The following is a 21,346-nucleotide window of genomic DNA, read 5'->3' as shown; positions in this document are numbered from 1 at the left end:
GCAAAAAATAAATTTCTAACTTCAAAAACACATTAAGCACATTTTAAATTGATTTTTTTTTTTTTTTTTGATATTATACTATGAAAATGAGGTGATTATCAAAACACATTTGTGTGTTTTTTCAAGTATTTTTGGGTAAAATTTTATGAGAAATGGTAGGGAATATCAAAGATAGGTTGGGGTGCCAAGTATTATATATAAGTCCATAATGTCTTAATGATAAATAGATTAAAAGTGTGTTTGGTAGTGATTATAAAAAAGTTTTTAACATTTTCAACACTTTAAAAATTTTATTTTTTAAATGTTAGAAGAGTTAAAAATGCTTCTTATAATAACTGTCAAACAGACTCTAAGAGTGTGTTTGACAATAATTGTAGAAAGTGTTTTTATCATTTATAACACTTGAAAATTTTCATTATTTAAGTATCAAAAATGCTAAAAATACTTCTTATAATTACTATCAAATACATTTTAAGAATGTGTTTGATAGTGATTTTAGGAAGTGTTTCTAGCATATTTAATATATGAAAGATAAAATTTTTCAAATATTAGAAAGACTAAAAATAGTTCCTAAAATTATTTTCAAAACGCATTCTAAGAGTGCATTTAATAATAATTTTTAAAAATGTTTATAATATTTTAAATACTTAAATAATAAAAAAATTTAAATATTAAAAACACTTTCACTCAAAATGCTTCCAATAAAAATATTACTAAACGTAATCTTATTTAATATAAGGGTAATTTCAAGTAATTTGCATATAAATATATAAATAATAATAAGAGATTGAATTTAATAACAACTCAACTTTAGTATAAAAATATTAAATATGAAATAATTTAGTATTTAACAAATATAATATATTGTAAAATACTTTATAAGAATCAAGATTTTAAGTTATGGTAAGATCAATTCATTAAAATTAAAACCAATTTAATACATTTCATTAAATTCGAAGTAATTTACATTGATTGATTGCCTCCGTTAATATTGCTACAAAATATCATTATTTTTTGTTTTGAATCTTGCAAATTATTTCCATAGAAAAGCACCAAGCATTATCAATGAAACAAAGAATAGAAGTTGAAGCAAAAGTATATCGCATAAAAGGGCTTTCATGAAAATAATAGAGTTGTGGAATCCTATCCTAAAGGGAAGTACTAATTCTCCCACAAAAAGGAGCTTTTGTGGCCAACAAATAAGTGAGTCGGGACTTAAGTTTTAGGCAAGGCAAATATTGAGTTTGAGATTCATCTTTAGAATTGAATAAAGAATAAAGTAGTGGAACTTTTCTTTCTCAATAAATTGACATATCCTATTAGATTTCAATTTGGCTTTTATGATTTACTTGGGTCTTTATTCTAATTCCTTGACCAATTAATAATATTAAAAATTTGTCCAAGATTCTTGAATTTAGGTCAATTCTTTTATTTTCAATGGACCATACCTTTATCATCACTAGGAACCTTATCTCACAAACCATAGACCACTAAACTCAAATAAAAACACAAAATAAGGCAAAATTATTATAAGAATGGATGCCATATTTCTATTAAAATAATAATAATAACAATAACATTATTTAAAAAAAAAAAAAAAAACTATGTCACACACTTCTTAATCAACAAGGACCCTAGTGTTGGCGTGCATGGTCTATAGCTTTCCAAAGACTTCTTAAGCTTTCTTTATAGTGTTATATAAGACATATAGAAAGTTGAGTTTTGATGGTTTGGTTTAAAAGGGAAAATCCAGCCATAAGTAATTTCCATCTTTCTTATTGTTTCAACTATTTTGTATAGAAACCATTCATAAAGCTAAAATGGGCTAGCATCCTAGCACCCATTCATTTTTCTTACCATCTTTTAATATTCAAAAATAAAAATAATACTCAATGGAGAGTAATTTTGGTTCAAATGCTTTTGGTTTATAGCACTTTTATTGAAAAGGTTTTTCTTTCTTTTTTTTAATTGTTTCTAGGAAAATACTAAAAGGAAAAAAGATGTTAAATAAAATAATTATTTTATATTTAGTTTATTAAGAACATACAAAATAAAATCAAATATAATTAAAATTGGTTAAAACTTTATATATTTACAAATTGCTTAATTTTTATATAAAAGACTTAAAATAACTTAAATGGGTTTAAAGTAACATATCAAAATAATTTATTGAGCTTAAATTTATTTTTTTATTTTCAATTTTTCTCACATTTTCCATCAAATTTTTTGAGAATCAAATATAATTTTAATGTTTATATATAATTTTAAAAAAATGTCAGATGTATAAAAAAAATCTTTTAAAAAAGTATTTTTTAAATGATTGTCTAGAAATCACTTTTAAGTGAATTTTGAAAGAGATTCTTAAAAATTTTTCGAACACTTCATTTTAATAAGAAAACGTTTTCGAGGATTATGAAATGCTTTAACCTTTTCAAAATAACTAGTAAATAAGTTCTAAGTGTTAGTTATGGAATGATTATCATAAATGTATCAAGCCTTTCAAATTTATTTTTTTCTTGTTGCTTCTATTAGAAATACTTTTTCGAAGAAATTATTAGTATTTGGATTAAAAAAAAGGGTAATTTATTATTATTATTTTTTTTAATAATAGATTATATAACAAAAATGATTTTTGAAATAAGCATCCGCAAATTGTTGATTTAAAAATCACTTTATTGATCGATGTATGAAAAATGATTTTAAAACATTATTAAATACATAAAATTTGCAAAGAAATTATTTTTGAATATTAGAAAGCACTTCTACTACTAGATAGAGTATTAACATTTTGTCCAATACACAGGAGGATAGCTCAATATTTTCATTGATAAGGAGCAAAATATATGATACAAGTCTTGAATGAAAACAGAAAAATTAAAAGTCCTAAACACAGAAGACTATGAGAACACCTAAAGATAAGGGCACAACTCATATACAACAAAATTTCAAAAAGATTCAAATAAAGAAATAACAAAATAAATAGATGTTAAAATAATAAACCAATACAATAAATGTCGTTCATTATGCCCTCTCAAGACAGACCACGGGAAGGGAAACCATTATTGAATTTCAGATATTGAAATTGAGAATGAGGCAACAACTTGGTAAGAATATCTGTAAATTGATCATTAAAAGAGACATGAGCCACATGAAGAGTACCCAATTGAATGTGATCCTAGATAAAATGAAAATCAATTGCAATATGCTTTATTCATGAGTGGAAAATAGGATTGGAACACAAGTGAGTTGCTCCAAAATTATCACAACAAATGACAATGGCTTGAGATAGATCAACATGACCAAGATCCATTAAAAGAGAACACACCCAATTAAATTAAGTTGAGTATTAGTAGCAATAGCAAAAAAAAGTGATATTCGACATTTGTGGAAGAATGTGTAACAATATTTTGTTTCTTCAAACTCCAAGAAATAAGATTACAACCAAAATAAACAACATACATGCTAGTGGAAGAGAAATCATCTTCATTACCTACCCATAGCTCAAAGTCACTGTAAACTTTAGCATAAATTCAATATTATTTCAAAGTTGAGAAACCATACTCAATAACCTTATGTCATTACTCACCATAGGTTTTGTATAATATATAACCATATATATTGGTGTACTTACTATGGGTAATACATCTCGATGACCAAGACCAGTCATCCCTAGTGCCCTACAACCTTAGATGAATTGTCTAAATTCATGAACTAGTTATAAACTAATTATCTATTTGCAATGAATTCATAACTTAGATATTCCGTGCAATTCTTAGTGCATCTAAGTCACGTACAATACAAAAGATGTCAACCTAGAATATTCATAAAATGTAATGCATGGAATAGATAAATAGAATAACAAACTAGAATCTTATTAAATAAATAATAAATCTATACAATATTATATTATATAATGTTTTTAAGGGTTTTATCCTAATAGGGTAGTCATCTCATGTTGGTTGGGAGGTTGATGAGTAGGGTGCAGTTTTGATAGTTGTCGGGTAGAGATAGAAGAGAGGTGTTAGGTAGGTTTAAGTGCAAGATTACGACAAGAGGTGATGACTGCTAAGATGCAACTAAGAGAGATAGAGAAAGATCATTACATGATGGTACTTCCTAGTGAGACACAACAAATAGAGATATGGGTGTCGATTGTGATGGTCTAGGAAGTGAGCATGTAGTGCTGTGTGAGGAAAAACAAACTTTACAAATTGAACATGATGAGAAACAAATATTTTGGAGGTGGATGGTTCAAAACACAATTAAGTACTTTGAGATAATGAATACCCAAGAAAAATGCAAAGTTTAGAGTGTTGATCATGTTTATAAGATTAATATGGTCGAGACCAAGAATAACATAAGAACCTGAAAATTTTAAGTATAAAATAATTAGAGGTAGTATAAAAAATTAATTCATAATAGGAAAAGGGGTTTAGTGTAGTAGTGGACATTTTATTAATTAAATAAACAATAGTCGCAAAAGCATGTGACCAAAATGTTAAGGAAAGAGAAACACTAGAAAGTAATATGAGGCCAATTTCAACAATGTGATGGTGTTGTCTTTCTGGATAGCCATTATGTTTTCACCTATTGGTGCATTGAGTATAGCAAGTTCATTTGCACGAGCTTTAATAGATAGAAGAAAATTAGTAATATTCGAAGTACCTTTTTTATGGAAATTTTGAGAAGATTTTTTCCTTATTTAATGTGTCCACAAGACATGGATATTGGCTAGTATGGCCCATGCTTCTCATGAAATATTGGCTTTGGCAATAAATAGAATAATCATGGGAGAGGGAGAAAGAGAGAGCTAATGAGAGCATTAAGGATAAGTTGATCTTAGCAAATCCAAATGTTGTAAGTTGGATTAGGTGTTATTGCATCAATCACAATCCGATTAATGGGTGGACAAGGTTTTAAGTCATCTATATAACCAAGAAGATCAAACCTAATAAAGAGAGTTTGGAACTAAAGTTTCCAAGGGACACTAATGTAGGAGGAGAGTTTAAGTGGAGCTTGAATAGAGATGTTTATGGTGATGAGTTGATATTCATTAGTGTGGAGAGTGGTTGAATTCACTAGAGTGAGTAGTGATTGCTGGATTTGACGAGCTTGAGGTGTTGGTCGAATTGTTATGAGTGGTCATTGTGATAACCGAAGAAAAAAGAAAAAAGAAAAACCCTATGGTTTTTCAATGGGAAAGAAGAAAATACTATGATATCATATTAGATAAGATTTTGGTGAAAAATAATTCAATATTTTCATTCATAATGAACAAAATGTATAATACAAGTCTTGGATGAAAATAGAAAAACTAAAACTCCTAAAAATACTAAGATGATTACATAAACGCCTAAAGATACAAGTACAACTTATATACAATAGAATCACAAAAAGATTCAAATAAAGAAATAACAAAATAAATAAATATCAAAATAACAAATTGATACAACAATCCTCATCCATTAAGTAGTACTTAGTTTTTATCTAATGCAATCATCACAGGAGGTAATTGGATCACACTCAGAGGCGACTCCAAGTGAATTGACAACATTTATAAAGTAATTTGTCATGTTAAGAGATTGATTACTTGAGGAATACAGCCTAATTTCATTGGAAAAGTAATTTGGTCACATTTGGGAAAATGACAAACCGAATAAAAGCAAATACAAGGGAAGAAGATAATATTTTGGGACCAAATAGGCAGATTGTGAAGACACTTGTATAGCATTGCTTGAATGTTGTTGCCAGAAAGGATAATGAAAACATAGTTTCAAGACTTTGTAAATGGGTATGAGAGCGGCACGAGATTCTACTATATTCAAGCTTATCCATAAGCTTTATATGAAAAGGCAGGTATGGCCCATAAAATGGTGAATTGAACAATGAAGTCTGAGTTGTGTGGACTCTTGTTTTAGAGCTTTTTTTTTATGAAGAAGAGACAAGAAAGCTTACGTGAAAATTGTTACACTCCCCACCTGTATTTAGTTGCAGCTCCCCTGCTGATAATGAGACCACCCCACCCTGCAGCCTCTCTCTCTCCACCACAATATAACACACGTACAAAGGGTAAAGGCTGATGATCAAGATCCTCTCACACATACAATACAAGATCTCCATACGTATTCTCTCTCTCTCTCTCAAATAAAAATACATCTCAAACATATTTATTATTTTTCATGTTATTTTCCACCATTCTATAAACATTTTTGTTTTTTCTTTATTAATTTTATATTTAAAATAAAATTAATATAATGTTTATTTTTAAATTACTAAATTTAAAAAATTTATCCTCGAATTATGTCTAAAAAAAATTAATATAATGAGACTTGGGACATAATACAATCATACACATGAGCTAATTAAATGTTCTTGATTTTGTATAAAAATATTAATAATGCATCCACTAAACATTCCAGGCAGAGATTTCCAAATTAATAATAATAATAATAATAATAATAATAATAATAATGGGAGAAGACAATGAGGCATAAGACAATGAGGCATGGTATTAGGTTTAGTTTAATGAAGAAGATGACATAAGCCATAGTATTCTATGCTTTCAACCTTATCTTTCAACTTGGAAATGGCCTATGTCATGCCCATTATATTCCTTTGCTTTGGTCTCTTCAATATATATATATATATATATATATATATATATATATATATATAAGTATAGCAAATTGTAAATTGTCATATTTGGGTGAAGTTGAAGGGAATGTTTTGGGAATGAATTAATGAGAATGATTTTCAACCTCTATCATGAAAACGATACCCAAAATTATTCAAAAGAAACCAATTTGTTTCCAATTATACAATTTATTTTTTGGAAAATCATTTACATTTAACTAAATTTATCTTTAGATATCGGTTGGAATTATTGACCTAGAAGTTGAAGGTAAACTTAAAATTAAAATTTTAAATGAGGAATCGTTTAATAAGAAAATCAAAGGTATAATATGAACAGATAATCTTATTATCACAAAGTATTATTAAATATGAAACAATTTCCATTGTGGAATTATAAATTCTTTTAACAAAACAAAATCCTAAAGTACCTCGTGGCATACCAAACTTTTAGTTTGAGTTGTATTAAATGTGTAAAAGGCAAGATTTATCTAAAAATAAATAAGATAAGATATTAAGAAAAATTTAACAACCTTTGCCAAGATATACAAGAAAAATGCCAATTATATGACCAATCAAATATTTTTTATTGGCTACCACTTTTTGATATAATATCGACAAATTGTTTTATGATGTCCAGAAAAAAATGTCAGAAACTTTTTATTCACTTTCTACATCATAGAAATCAATCCAAAATTTCCTAGTCCAATAATAAATAATCTTAATTTTATGAAAATTTGTATATAGGTCATTCAAGCATGTGATAAAATCTCATATATTAAATTAGGGTATAAATAAATAGGATTAAGATACGAAAAAATAACGTCTCAATTCAAAATAATAAGTGTTAGGAATTTGAGGCTAATCCAAACTATGGTAATCACCCTAGAGGGGGAGTAAATAGGGTGATGGTCTCTTTTTCACAAATTTAAACTATACAAAAATAAGAGACAATTATATACAAATATATAATAAAGAAAATAAACACAATTGCATATAATTTAAAAGAGTTAGGGGAGAGAGAGTGCAAACACGAGAGTTTATAGTGGTTCGACACTTTCTTGCCTACGTCCACTCTCCTCAACCTCCTAACTGAGTGAGGGTTCCACTATCTTAAAGTTTAAACCAAGCTTCTAATCTTTTTACAATTGGATTATGGTTCCAATTCACCCTCTTGGACTTTTGGCTCCAAGCACCCTTTACACTTCTCAAGAGTTATCTCATTCTTGAACAATCTCTCAAGTGATACCCCTCACTTGAGAAAATTCCTCTCAAAGATATACAAAGATTGATCTCACAAAAATCCTAGTAATAGAACTTTAGACTCAAAGATACAAGAAAAACTAAGATTGAATGGTGCACTAAAGATATGCAAGTTATGAAACAATGGTGCACTCAAAAACACTCTTCTAAGGCTCAATTATATTCAAGAATGATTTGAGAAGGTTAAGCTCATGAAACAATGAAGATTGAAGCCTTTTTATAGAAGAAAAAAGTCAAACTAGCCGTTGGGAGTTCGACCGGTCGAGCTAGGGGTCGACCGGTTGACTAGCCATTAGGAAAAGTGATCGTTGGGCCTCAATCGGACTTCAACCGGTTGAGGTTCAACCTTGACTAGGAAGAGAAGGCTACTGGGAGAGAGAGAAACTTTTTGGCTTCCCTCAATCGGTCCTCGATCGGACAAGCACAATCGGTCGACCGATTGAACCAGTTGAGCCATTTTTTTGGCTCAACACTCAACCTTTTTCAACTTAAAACATTTTAACACAAATTTGAAAATTATTTAACACAAGATTTTAGTTGAAAATATGAAATCATCCAATTCTTAAGATATTTAAAATAATATTACTCTTGGATGATTTTGGTGCATAAATAAAGAATGAAATACATGAAAGTCTTAGTGCACCAATAACCTTACAAAGAGATCTTAAGAAGGTTTGGTCTTGAAAAACTCTTCTCTTTGATGTGGTCTTCTTCTTCATGATTTCTCCTTGGCTTGATTTGTCTTTGGATTGCCACTTTGGAAGTCATCTTGTCTAATCACACTTGAAATATGATCATTAGTTCTAAACCTTATTTTGTTATCATCAAAACGAAGATTAACCAAACATTGGTTTCATAATAAGGACAAAATACAAAACAATAACATTAAGGTACAAAACAATGAGACTATATATAAAGTATAAAAAGGTTAATTTTGTTTACTTACGACTAAATACATTTAGTATTTATTGGCTTGAAATTTCATCAAATACCTTTTATATTTTTTTCGTTTGTTATTTTCACTCACCTCTCTTTTCACTCAAAATAAATAAAATATTTTATGAAGTTTCAAACCAATAAGATCAAGTATATTTTGTAATGACCCACTTTTAATTATGTAAATATTGTTAAAACATTTTTACAGAGTTAAAAGGAGTCAACCCATATATAATGTAGAAGTAGTTTATATTTATATAACGTCAGAAACTATTCCCCTATCCAATTTGAGGTATTACAATTACTCCTCATTCAGACATAACGTCTTTATCATGTATCACGAAATTATAGAGTCAAACAAGGAGACTCTTCATGGGGTTAAACAAATCTCACATGAATGTTAAGGATTGACTCTTGACTTTAACTAGATGGTTTAGAGGAGCCTATACTTATATAGTATTAGAAAACTTTTTTCTCTATTCGATATAAGATATTATGAGAATATGAATGAAATAAACACAAAGTATAAAACAATAAGATAAAAATGCACATAGAACTTCCTCCTTATGATAAAATCAGGATTCATACACTAACTTTTCAAAATAATATCAAAAAAATACCATTGGATACCGTAACGAGCCGAAAAAAAGAAGATAAAACTGACTTTTTTTTTCTCTCTCTCTCACTCTTTTTTAAATTCAAACACCACTCAACAAAGAGCGAGGAGCTTCCAAACCACCAAAGAAATAAGATGTAGGTATAAAGTGAGAGGTGGTGAAGGCAGTTGAAATACAGCACGAGTTGGACGCAAATCAAAGATGGAATGGAAGTGAGGATTGTGGAGTGTAGTTAACGTCAAAAGCCTCACTTTTACACAAAAACCTGGGGCGTGAAAAAAGCTGAAAGAGATGGTGGGGGGAGTCTTGGTACGTGCTGCAGATAAAAAGGGAAGGTGTTCAGAGATAAAAAGAGTGGCTCTAGGCTTTTGGCAGCTTGTAAGGAAAAGGAATTGATATTATTATGGCTTTGCTGCTGCACTTTGCCTGAAATGTGTGCCGGAACAGTGCGTTGGACATTTCCCTTTCTCCGAGTCTCTTCTACTTGCTCTTTTTTTCTTCCTTCACACGTTACGTTTCTTGGCTTTCTTCTTTAATTTCCAATTTTAACCCATGTAGAATCTATAAGAGTTTATTTGAAAATGTTTTCGAAAATATTTTTAAACCTAAAAACAGGTTTTTAAAGGGGTTGTTAAATAATTTTTTATTGGAGTTAAATGTTTTTAAAAATTCCAATATTTTACATCTTTTTAATTGTCCTTCAGACCATAAAATCAAAATAGTTGAAGTTATTTCAAATTTGTCTTAAAAGGCACTTAGTGTTATAGTATTTTCTAAGTTAGAAAATTACTTTTTTCTAAAAAAACTAAAAAGTTTTTTGGTCAAGAAGAGTTACCATATCGAATTTATACTTATTTGACACTAAATTTGATTTATTTAAAATATATGATAAAATTTAGATTATCAAATTAGGGTATGAGGTTACGGTATTGGGTACAAACAAAGGAACCAAGATCTAACACTAAATCTAAGTCATATAAAATATGAGGTGTTGAATTTGGTACGAAGATACTCAATAACAAAAGATGGAACTAAGGTACAAAACAATGAAATTATAGATAAGACGCAAATGACAAAACAATAGAGTACAGAGCATTGAGATTTGAGTTATCCACGTGATTGATGATACATTTCCTATAAGTACAAAAAAAAAAAAGGTGATATTTTGATTTTTTTATTTTTTATTTTGTAATGCACTAGGACCTTATAACCAATGATTAAAAAAAATTAAAAATGGAGGGTATTACTACATATAACAGAATATGTTGTAAAAAAAATCATAAAAATATGAAAGTTTTAGACAAAACTTTGATAAATGAGAAAACAGTTAATAATACATTTAATAAATTATATTATTTTAAGAAAAACAATATAAGTGTGATGTAGTAATATAATATGATAAAGGAATGGGCACTAATATCGATATTAAGAAATATGACTAGATGTAAGTAGTTTACTTATTTCCAATAATTTATCATGAATAAGAAATTATTTGCTATTATATTTTAAATTGTTGGATTGTAAAAGTTGAATTAGTATTATTACCCTTCACTTGGAATGCCGAGAATCGAGTTGCTCAGTTAGTTCGTGGGGTTGAAGATGACAGTGCCCCTTAAAAACTTTGTTTTATGTGATGATTGAAAATTTTGCTTCTATTATATATTTGACCATTTTATGTTTAGGATTTTATTATTTAGAGCATACAACTACAATTGAGAGGTTTTCTTTTTCTTTCGAAAGTTTTACTATTATAACTCTTCTCAATTAGTGGGTTATTGAGTGTTAGTGCACTCCGTAGATATAGGATCACATTAATCGCCTAACCACATTAAAAATCCTTGATTTGTAGAGGATGATACAGTAGTATCAATCAAATATTTTTATCTCATTTTCATTGTCAATGTCCTTAAATTATGCATATTTGGATAAAAATGCAAAAATAAAATAATATGAATATTTTAATTTTTGATTTTAAGACCAACCTTTTTCTCGTATTTGTTGTTATTATTATTATTATTATTTTGTCTTATTTTTGTTATTCTTCTCCCACTAAATCATAGTAAAGTGTTTATAAATATTAAGGTTATATTTGGTTCTTGAAAAATATTAAGAAAATGAAAAAAAAAAAAGAGAAAAATAACTTTTAAATACCTAAGATAAATCCACACTTTTCAATATAAGAATTATTATTATTATTTCCTATTATCTAAAATTGAAAAAGATAACTATATTGAAACCAACATTAAGCTTTAAAATTCTAGATGGCCAGAACCTGTTTGGCAAAAAACAAATTTGACACTTTGTTGAAAGAATTTTTTTTAGCAACATTTAAGCTACAAAGCATTGTTAAAAATTTTAAATTATTCACACGGTAAATTTCACTTCTAATAAAACAAGGTCAAAATTATTATTTTAATTTAATAATTTAACTCTAAAAGGATGTTTAATAAAACAACTTATTAACTTAATAAATTACTTTAAGTTGATTTAAAATAAATTTAAATCATTAAGTTATACTAAACAACTATATCCAAATAACACTAAAAAAATTCAGTTTTTTTTTTTTTTTTTTCATTTTCTTACAAAAACTCAAATTTTCCACCATTCCCACTTAATATTAAAAAAGTATATAAGAAAGTTGAATTATCAAACTACTGTTCACCCACAAATGATGAAAACAAGGGTAAATTATAAAAATCATTCCTATGCCTTATCTCTGTGTTCATGTTTCCATGTGCCCTTAATTTTTTTTCTTCTTGAACTATTCCTAGATGTCAAAGGCATCACTTTGTCATGATTTTTCATCCAAAATGGACAAAGAAGCTAATGATAAGCACATGGGCACTCACTTTTTAGTTTTAATATATTATTTTTAATTTAAAAAAATTATTGAAGATAGAAGGTTTTGCTCGATTACTCGTATACTAACTTCAAAAGACATTTTTATTTTATTGATTTTTTCTTTTTTCTTGATTGTGTTTTTCTATTTGTTTGGTTGCCAAGAAAATATATAAAAAATGATTAGAGATTTAATGCAAGAAATTTCATTGTCAATGGCCCTGATGCCTAGGCTAGAGCCTGCGCGGCGCCCAGAGTAGCCTCCCCAGGATTCGAACCTGTGACCTTAGGGTCCATGCGGTTGCCATCCTGGTACCATCTTGGCTAGCCTAGGCACTAGGGCCAAAAAATACAAATGACGTCCCAACAAATGGGGCACAACCAATCTTAAGTATCACAATTTGTTTTAATTGTCAATGCTTAAATCCCAAGCCAAGTTATAAAAATTTCAATATGGTACCAGGATGGCAACCGCATGGACCCTAAGGTCACAGGTTCGAATCCTGGGGAGGCTACTCTGGGCGCCGCGCAGGCTCTAACCTAGGCATCAGGGCCAAAAAATACAAATGACGTCCCAATAAATGGGGTACAACCAATCTTAAGTATCACAATTTGTTTTAATTGTCAATGCTTAAATCCCAAGCCAAGTTATAAAAATTTCAATATTTAATATAAATATATTATTAAACTCAAGACTTTCGTTTATGATGATCTCACTCAGCCCATAACTAATCTCCATCTAAACACATACATCCACCTGGCCAATCAGAATTCGACACCTATGCCATGAAATATATCTCGACACGTGTTCTACTTAGCAAGCACGAGCCATGTGACCGCCTTTCCCATCACCTAGGTTTCATTGTTGCAAAATCACAGTCGCTTTGACTCTGTATTTTTCTTGGCAAGTTGGAGATTGATTGGGCGGTGTTTGAAATGGCAGGTGAGGTTATCGCTGTTCTTTTATTTATTAAATTCCATTACTCCATCCAGCCCTGCCTGTTAATACCAGGACAGACCCTCTTCCCAAAAACGGAACAACTTTCCGTTCCATGAGACAAACGGCGTATTCTGCTGACCAATTAGACGGATACACGTATACAGTACTTTTTGTATATAAAAATAAATAAATATATCAATTTTAACTATACTGTTGTATTCATCTATATTTTTCTTGAATAATCTAAATTAAAATTAAACAAGTTTAAAATCTAATAATATTTTATTTTTACTTTTGTCTAAAAATTCAAATATAAAAATAATTTAATCGCTTACAATACAAATATTTTTAAAATATTATTTATATTTTCAATTATATAAAAAACATTTATAAAAATAATTGAAAATATATTAAATTTATTTTTGAAAATAATATTATTTTCTTATATATATATATATATATACTTTGGTGTTATTTAAGTATTTTTCTTGGAGCAAATATGAATTACTATTTGCATTTCTCGAGAGGGAGACCGAAACCGAAAGCCCCGGTAGATGGTAGCACTGGGGTTGAAATAATTACGTGACACAGAATCTGACTCGTCGACCACACCACGGCGTACGATAGTAATGGCAGTTCTGAGTGTTGCAGAGGAGAGAGAAAGCGATTCAGAGAAAAACGAAGGAGATGACGACGATAAAGAGATCATCCTCCAACAACTGGTTGTTGTTCTTCTTCTTCAATCTCCGCATCTGCTCCTACTCCTCGCTTCCAGATTCCCTCACTCTCTCTCCAATATGATCATCAGCTAGGGCTTTTTTCTCTCTATCAATCGCTTCTCCTGCGATTTTTTTTTTTGGGGAATTAGGGTTCGTGATTTGCTCTTTTGACTGTTAGGAGTGTTGTGATAGCTGTAATCGATGAGGAAAGGATTGTTTGAAGTTTCTGGAAATGGCGGTCCTGGAGGAGTTCGATCTTGATGGAATTTGGTTTTTCTGAGTTGTGGTTGGGAGCTGGGGTCCGTGGCTTGTGTTGAGTGTCTGAAGGACTGTAGTGGATCGGTGAGGAGGAGAGAGGTTTGTGAGAAATGGATTCTGCGGAGGTCGGCTCCTGTTCCGGTGGTTCTGGTTTTGCGGCGGGGTTTGGGGGTCGATCTTGAGGGAATTTGGCTGGATTTGTCGGTGGAGAGTTGAGATTCTGGAGTAGTTGGAGGAATTTGGTCCTGATATCTCTCCTTTGGTTCTCGAATTCTTTCTTCTGTTTAGAATTTATAAATATTTCTTTAGATAATGGATTTTGTTGACTCTGAAGATGCTCTCTACAAGGAGCTCTGGCATGCTTGTGCTGGGCCTCTTGTGACGGTGCCTCGCGTAGGGGAGCGAGTTTTCTACTTTCCTCAGGGTCATCTGGAGCAGGTTTTTCTTCTTTCAGTTTGTATTATTTTTTCTCTTGGCCGAAGTTTGATTTATGATTGTTATTATTATCATTATTTTGCTTTTGTGATTTTTTTGTTTTCTTTCTTCCGAACATGCTCCGGATTTTGGTTTGATTGGTTTTAGAGGGTTTATGCATTTCAATTCTGTTATCCGTTTTACCTTTGTCTTTTCAGTTTTGTTTTTCCTTTTGTTTAGGTTCAGTTTGGTTTAATTCTGTTCTTGTCTTATAATCAAGGTGGAGGCGTCAACTAATCAGGTGGCTGACCAACAGATGCCGGCTTATGATCTTAGAGCGAAAATCCTTTGCCGTGTGATTAATGTTCATTTGAAGGTACCATAAATCGTATTTGTCGTAAGGCTTGAGATTCTAGGGTTTTATTTTAACATTTATGATATGTGCCACGGCTTCTATTGATTTGATAATTTGAGTTAGGTTTTTTAGGGAGTGTTAGAGGTAATGATGACACAGCAATTTTTTTGTTGTAGGCTGAACCGGAGACCGACGAAGTGTTTGCTCAAGTGACTTTGCTTCCCGAACCTAAGGTTTGCCTCCCATTTTGGATTAGAATATTATTGGATGAAAAATGCCAAGCAGTTCTCCAGATTACTTCTGCGAATAAATAAAATGACATAAGTGCAATTTTAGAAAAAATCAAGTCTAATTATTGCTATGCCTATTTGGGACAATTACCATTATTGGATACTTAGGCCAAGTTCAAATCCTAATGATGTAATTCTGGTTCCATGCCAGCAAGATGAAAACTCCGCGGAGAAAGAGGATGTGCTTACTCCCACTCCTCGACCTCGTGTACACTCCTTCTGTAAGACCCTTACTGCCTCAGATACAAGCACTCATGGTGGCTTCTCAGTGTTGAGGAGGCATGCTGATGAGTGCCTACCTCCACTGGTTTGTTTTCCTTCCTTGTCTGATATTATTTGTTTTATTTTTACTTCCGATCAAATTCTGAAATAGACCTTATGTTGGTTATTTGACAGGACATGTCCAAGCAACCTCCAACCCAGGAGTTGGTAGCCAAGGATTTGCATGGAAATGAGTGGCGATTCCGCCACATTTTTCGAGGTAATGACTGTTCCAGATTTTGGTATTTATAATTGTTTGAGATTAGGATTTTTCAAGGTAATGGCTGTTTCAGATTTTGGTATTTATAATTGTTTGAGATTAGGATGGACCATCCAAATCTTGTTTATGTACATGCATAGATTATTATCACATAATATTGTTAACTGAACCTTGTATTAGTCTATTCACTTGACTTAATCTTATCATGATTTTACTGCTGATGGAACTTTTGCAAGCCCATGACTTCTAGAGAATGTTCAGATATCCCCTAGTTATAATGAACTTCACTGGTGAAAATTATTGTTTAGTAGCACTAATGAGCAAGTACCTGAAAATATGACTTCAGGTTTTTGGTAAAGTTTTATCTTCTATCTGAAAATGATAATAATGTAGTAATTGTTGAAAATATGAGATGCGGTCCTGTGTATTTTAAAATCTATGATCTTAATTTTATGGGCCTTTTGCATATAAAATGTTGAAGCTATAATTCATGCTGACATTGCCATTGTTTTTGCTTGGAGATTGCTCTCCTTCTTTGGAGCTCTCGACTTCTTCTATCGGTTATTTAAAATTCTTGAGATTTTGGTTTGCTTAGCAGTTGCACAACTAATTGAAATCCATCATGTTTTGGGCGGCAAATGATAGCCGATTGAGTTAAGAAGACTGCATTCTAACCTGCAACATGTTCTTCTATTCCATGTAAAAATATCAAATCCTAATCTACCAAAAATAAAAATGTCCCATTCTTGCCATTTCTTAACCAAGGATACATTCTTTACCCAAATTACAAACTCATTTGGTGACATTAACAGTTGGCACTACCCATGATTGTTAACTCCGTTAACTGGACAGTGATCTTTCACCGTGCTCTCCTACTCATATTTATAGACCATGATTGTTAACTCTGTTAACTGGACAGTGATCTTTCACTGTGCTCTCCTACTCATATTTATAGACCATTTATGGTTTCTAAATGCCAGGTCAACCAAGGAGGCACCTTCTTCAAAGTGGTTGGAGTCTTTTTGTCAGTTCCAAAAAGCTTGTTGCAGGGGATGCTTTTATTTTCCTCAGGTGTACTGTTATCTTCATACTCGTTCGGTATCAATGATTGTTAATCCTAGGGGGGGTTACCCTTGTATTGGTCATATCATGTAGCAGTTCATAGTCCTGCTATTTGCATTTCTTCTTAAAAATGGGAAGTGATATTACCTTCCTGCTACATGTGGTAACCAAAATGAGGGACCTGTTAGTTATTTGGGAGACAATGCAACGGTTTTACAGTCATGTCTGATCAGTCCTAAATTTTGACTTGTAGAGGTGAAAATGGGGAACTTCGTGTAGGGGTAAGGCGTGCTATGAGGCAACTAAGCAATGGCCCATCTTCAGTCATATCTAGTCACAGTATGCATCTTGGTGTTCTTGCTACAGCTTGGCATGCAGTCTCTACGGGTACAATATTCACCGTCTATTACAAACCAAGGTCTGTGCTTATGATTTATGTTCACTTGTTTCTTCATTTAGTTAAATTCTTAATGAAAATTTTGAATCATTAGCTTCACTTATATAAGAGCAATTGATACAATCCAACTCTCCATCACATGGGTATACACTAACACGTTCTACAAGCCAATTGCTTGTAGAAAGACACTCCTACGAGTTTGGCTAATGTGTAGACTGTATTAAGATAACAAGCCACAAACGTGAATAGACTTTGGAGAACTGAGTTTTGGAGGTGTTTTATATATCTGCCATCTATCATATTGTTCTAATGATGTTAGAAAAAAGATACATGAGGTCTAGAAAGATGGATGGCCTACCGTGGCATTCATCTGATCCAACAAATGAAAACGTTTCCTGGTCTCCCTGCTATGTTCATCTTACCTGGACGATTTTTAGTTAACTGATGCAGCAACTATAAAATTGCTGGAATAAAATGTCGATGGGTGGGATCTGATCCTGGAATACCAGAATATCACAAATTCTTTGCTATCCAGATTACAGCATGTATCAATTGAAATGTTATATGATGCGACTTCTCAAAACTACCCCTTATGATCCATAAAAAATTTTATCATCCCTTTTTCATTCTAATTTTAAGATTTTTTTTAAAAAAGATCATTAATTGAAGCCTAATCAAATAGATGGTTCCTTATTGGGGGAATGCTTTATCAACATGCTAAAACCAATCGTGCATTTGAAATTAGCTTGTTGCTTTCCAATCAAGTACTGTTCTAGTTGTATGGCATTCCAGGGTAAGTGGCATACCAGGAACCTGATGCTGTGTTCCGCAACTAAATCTAATCTTGCCATTCTTGTTCATGATAAAATATTCTTAAAAAGGTGTAGAGTTTTAAGAGTGGTTTTTTTTTTTTTTAAATCTAGATTCTAGGTATACATTATTCTTAATCTAAGCATTTTCTAAGTGTTGTGCTATAACTTGTAGGACTAGTCCTGCTGAGTTTATTATTCCATTTGATCAATACATGGAGGCTGTCAAGAATCACTATTCTATTGGAATGAGATTCAAAATGAAGTTTGAAGGTGAAGAAGCTCCAGAACAGAGGTACTGTTTTTCATTGAAACTTGCTTACCGCTGTTTGGAATTGTAAGTAAATAGAACTCCCTCATTTCTATTGTTCATGATTTAATTAATTGGACCAGAACAGAGGTTCACTGGTACTGTTATTGGAACTGAAGATGCAGATCCCATGAGGTGGCCTGGATCAAAATGGAGATGCCTCAAGGTAGTAGCATATATAATGTATTGGAAAGGTGTGGCTATGCATTTGATACTAAAAATCCTTTTTTGTTTGTTTCCTTTAGGTTCGGTGGGATGAAACCTCTTCTGTTCCTCGTCCGGAGTGTGTTTCCCCCTGGAACATAGAAGTTGCTTTGACACCTCCTGCTCTGAATCCACTTCCAGTTTCACGATCAAAGAGGCCCCGTGCAAACATGATGTCATCATCTACTGAATCCTCTGTTCTTACAAGGGAAGGTTAGCGCAAATTGCATTGGATGTCTATAAAATACTTTCCTCATTTTTTTTTCAATGTATTAACAGTGTGTGAGGATGGACATTTTGAACACTTCAATTTACATTCCTAGGTTTGTCTAAAGTCACCATAGACCATTCGCCAGGAAGTGGGTTTTCAAGAGCCTTGCAAGGTCAAGAAATCTCAACCTTGAGGGGCATTTTCATGGAGAATAACAATGATTTGGTCACTACTCAAAAATCCATTGTACAGCCACGATCACAAGTTGTTGACCAGATGGACTCAGCTTCTACTAAGAGAAGTTTTATGTCAGAGGACTGGGTTCCTCAGCTGAGACAGGGGGTGCAGTGTGCAAATCTAATTTCAGGTATGCACAACATCCATGACTCCCATTTCTATCCGCCTTCTGTTGATCAAAATCCTGATGTTGTTTAGCCAATGAGGAAGCATATTTTAGATTGTGAAGGTAAATTCAAGTTGCTTGCAGGTCCTCAGTCCATGATGCACTCAAGTACCGTGTTAAACATGGAGTCTAATGTGAAACTTTCTGAAGGAGCCAAAGGGAAACCATATCTGACTCCTGCAAATGTCAGATACAGTGGCTTTGGTGGGTATGGTGGATTACACGACCTTGGAGCTGAGCAGTGTCCTGGAAACTGGTTGTTGCCCCTGCTTCCACATTCATATTCTGAAACTTCACCTCATCTCATGGGGTTAAAGCCACAGCCTCTGTATGTACAAGAAGAGGTGGTGAAATACAAAGGAGATGGAAACTGCAAACTCTTTGGCATCTCCCTCATCAGCAAACCTGCTGCAAATCCCATGCATAGACCACAAGGGGATATCCAACTTACAATGGAAAACCCAGCCCGACATCCAGAGCAATCAAAGAGTTCAAAGTACATGGAGATAGGAGGTTTCGAGCATGAGAAACCTTTCCAAGCTTTGGAACAGCAGCTTTCAAGAGATGATCAAAGCAAACTTCATTCTGGTTCAACTAGGAGTTGCATCAAGGTTTCCTCTCATCCAATCTGCCTCTATTATTATCACCCTTTGTTAATGTAAAAAGGGTGTTTATCATTTAGATGAGAGAATCTAAATTCTGGCTTTTGAATCCATTTAGAATTAACTGTATTGCATGTGTTGATTCAGGTTCACAAGCAGGGAATTGCCGTAGGGAGATCCGTGGACCTCACCAAGTTTAATGGTTACACTGAACTGATATCTGAATTGGATCAGATTTTTGAATTCAATGGTGAATTAATATCTCTCAACAAAGATTGGTTGATTGTTTTTACTGATGACGAGGGTGACATGATGCTTGTTGGAGATGATCCCTGGCCGTAAGTGCCTTACCTATTCATGCATGTGATTGTTTATCAACTTACATGTATTTTTAATTAATAATTTGGTATTTGTTATCATGATGCTATGAAACAGGGAGTTTTGCAGCATGGTGCGCAAAATCTTTGTCTACACCCGAGAGGAGATTCAGAGGATGGACCCAAGACCCCTGAATCCTAAGGTAAGGGAAAACCCAACGGTTCTGGAGAAGAAGGGTGGTGCAAAAGAAGCTACTGAGTTGGAGACATCCCTCAGCAGTGAGTCTCTGGGGCAGGGCAAGTCTGCCTGAATTGACCGTGGGTAAGCTTTTGGAAGCATCTATTCAGTTATAAAATGTTTGTCTTTTATGTCAGTTTTTTACCATAAGCTTCTAATAATCATATTTATTTTTCGGAATTAGAGCATTTATTTGTTACATCTGGTGAGTTTGAGAGCCAAACAGCAACTTTGGGATATTGTGTCCTTGTTAAGTACCCAAAACTACCAACGTTCAGGCTATATTATTTTGGATGCTGAAAACATTAGAATTTGTCCTTATTTTAATTTGTTCCTTGATCAGGTTGTGAAGGCAGTTTGAGGCAGTTGTAAAGCCCCTTCGCCATGGCATTTTAATCCGGGTTTACTACAGGTCACTAGTTTGCAGTTTCTTTGTTTTTTGGTTTAAAAAAAATATAATTTCTATCTTTTTTATATTTTTGGTTCTTTTCCAACCCCCAAACCCCACCTGGTTGTTAAGAAGCTTGAAGTCTGGTGTTTTATATGTTATATTATGCTTTCATTGTCTTTCATGAATTTCATACATAATATACTTTTACATTCTTTGGGTAAATTAGGGGCAGCCTTAGGTTTCTGAGACTCTTTTTGTACAGCTCTTTTCTCCTTGATTTCTCTCTCATTTCCAACTAGAGTGTAGGCTGTGGATATATATATATATATATATACTTATATATGAGCATGTATTTTGTAATATGATCTTATTCCCCGACTTATTATGATTCTGTATTCTAGCATTGTGTGCATACTGAATAACGAACATCCTTTTCTAGGTAGCACCATTTCGATTACAAGCTTATGTGGGAGTTATTCTCATGGGGTTTACGTTCTAATGTTTTTGGAGCTATCTGTACGTAACGTTTAGAGTCCGCTCCATAATTAGATGATCCCTTGGAAATCGTTAATTTTTTTAAATGATTTTTGAAAAATGTGTTAAAAGAGTTGGCTTTCAAGCATTAGCTGCTTTTAACTCCTTTGAAATTCAATTTTAGAAA

At 32.2% G+C, this 21,346-nt stretch overlaps 1 protein-coding gene across 2 annotated transcripts; it reads left to right on the top strand.

The window, feature by feature from the left end:
* The first annotated feature begins 13,804 nt into the window (after nucleotides 1–13,804).
* LOC117913780 (auxin response factor 2A-like) lies at nucleotides 13,805–21,033 on the top strand. Of its 2 annotated transcripts, XR_004651163.1 has the most exons (16): nucleotides 13,805–14,639; nucleotides 14,896–14,991; nucleotides 15,147–15,203; nucleotides 15,412–15,567; nucleotides 15,657–15,741; nucleotides 16,722–16,812; nucleotides 17,057–17,221; nucleotides 18,185–18,304; nucleotides 18,410–18,485; nucleotides 18,565–18,736; nucleotides 18,847–19,101; nucleotides 19,222–19,748; nucleotides 19,887–20,077; nucleotides 20,175–20,378; nucleotides 20,479–20,543; nucleotides 20,638–21,033. XR_004651163.1 is itself a non-coding variant. In XM_034828819.1 (15 exons), the coding sequence occupies exons 1-14, from the start codon at nucleotides 14,514–14,516 to the stop codon at nucleotides 20,365–20,367; spliced, it is 2,310 nt and encodes a 769-aa protein (XP_034684710.1). In that variant the 5' UTR covers nucleotides 13,806–14,513; the 3' UTR covers nucleotides 20,368–20,378; nucleotides 20,638–21,028. The 2 variants fall into 2 exon arrangements, 1 of the variants encoding a protein (XP_034684710.1); XM_034828819.1 differs by lacking the exon at nucleotides 20,479–20,543 and having other exon boundaries at nucleotides 13,806–14,639; nucleotides 20,638–21,028.
* The last annotated feature ends 313 nt before the right edge of the window (nucleotides 21,034–21,346 follow it).

Source organism: Vitis riparia, chromosome 1 (genome assembly GCF_004353265.1).
Source record: "Vitis riparia cultivar Riparia Gloire de Montpellier isolate 1030 chromosome 1, EGFV_Vit.rip_1.0, whole genome shotgun sequence".
NCBI classification, from domain to species: Eukaryota; Viridiplantae; Streptophyta; class Magnoliopsida; order Vitales; family Vitaceae; genus Vitis; species Vitis riparia.
This window is presented reverse-complemented; position numbering and strand designations above follow the sequence as displayed.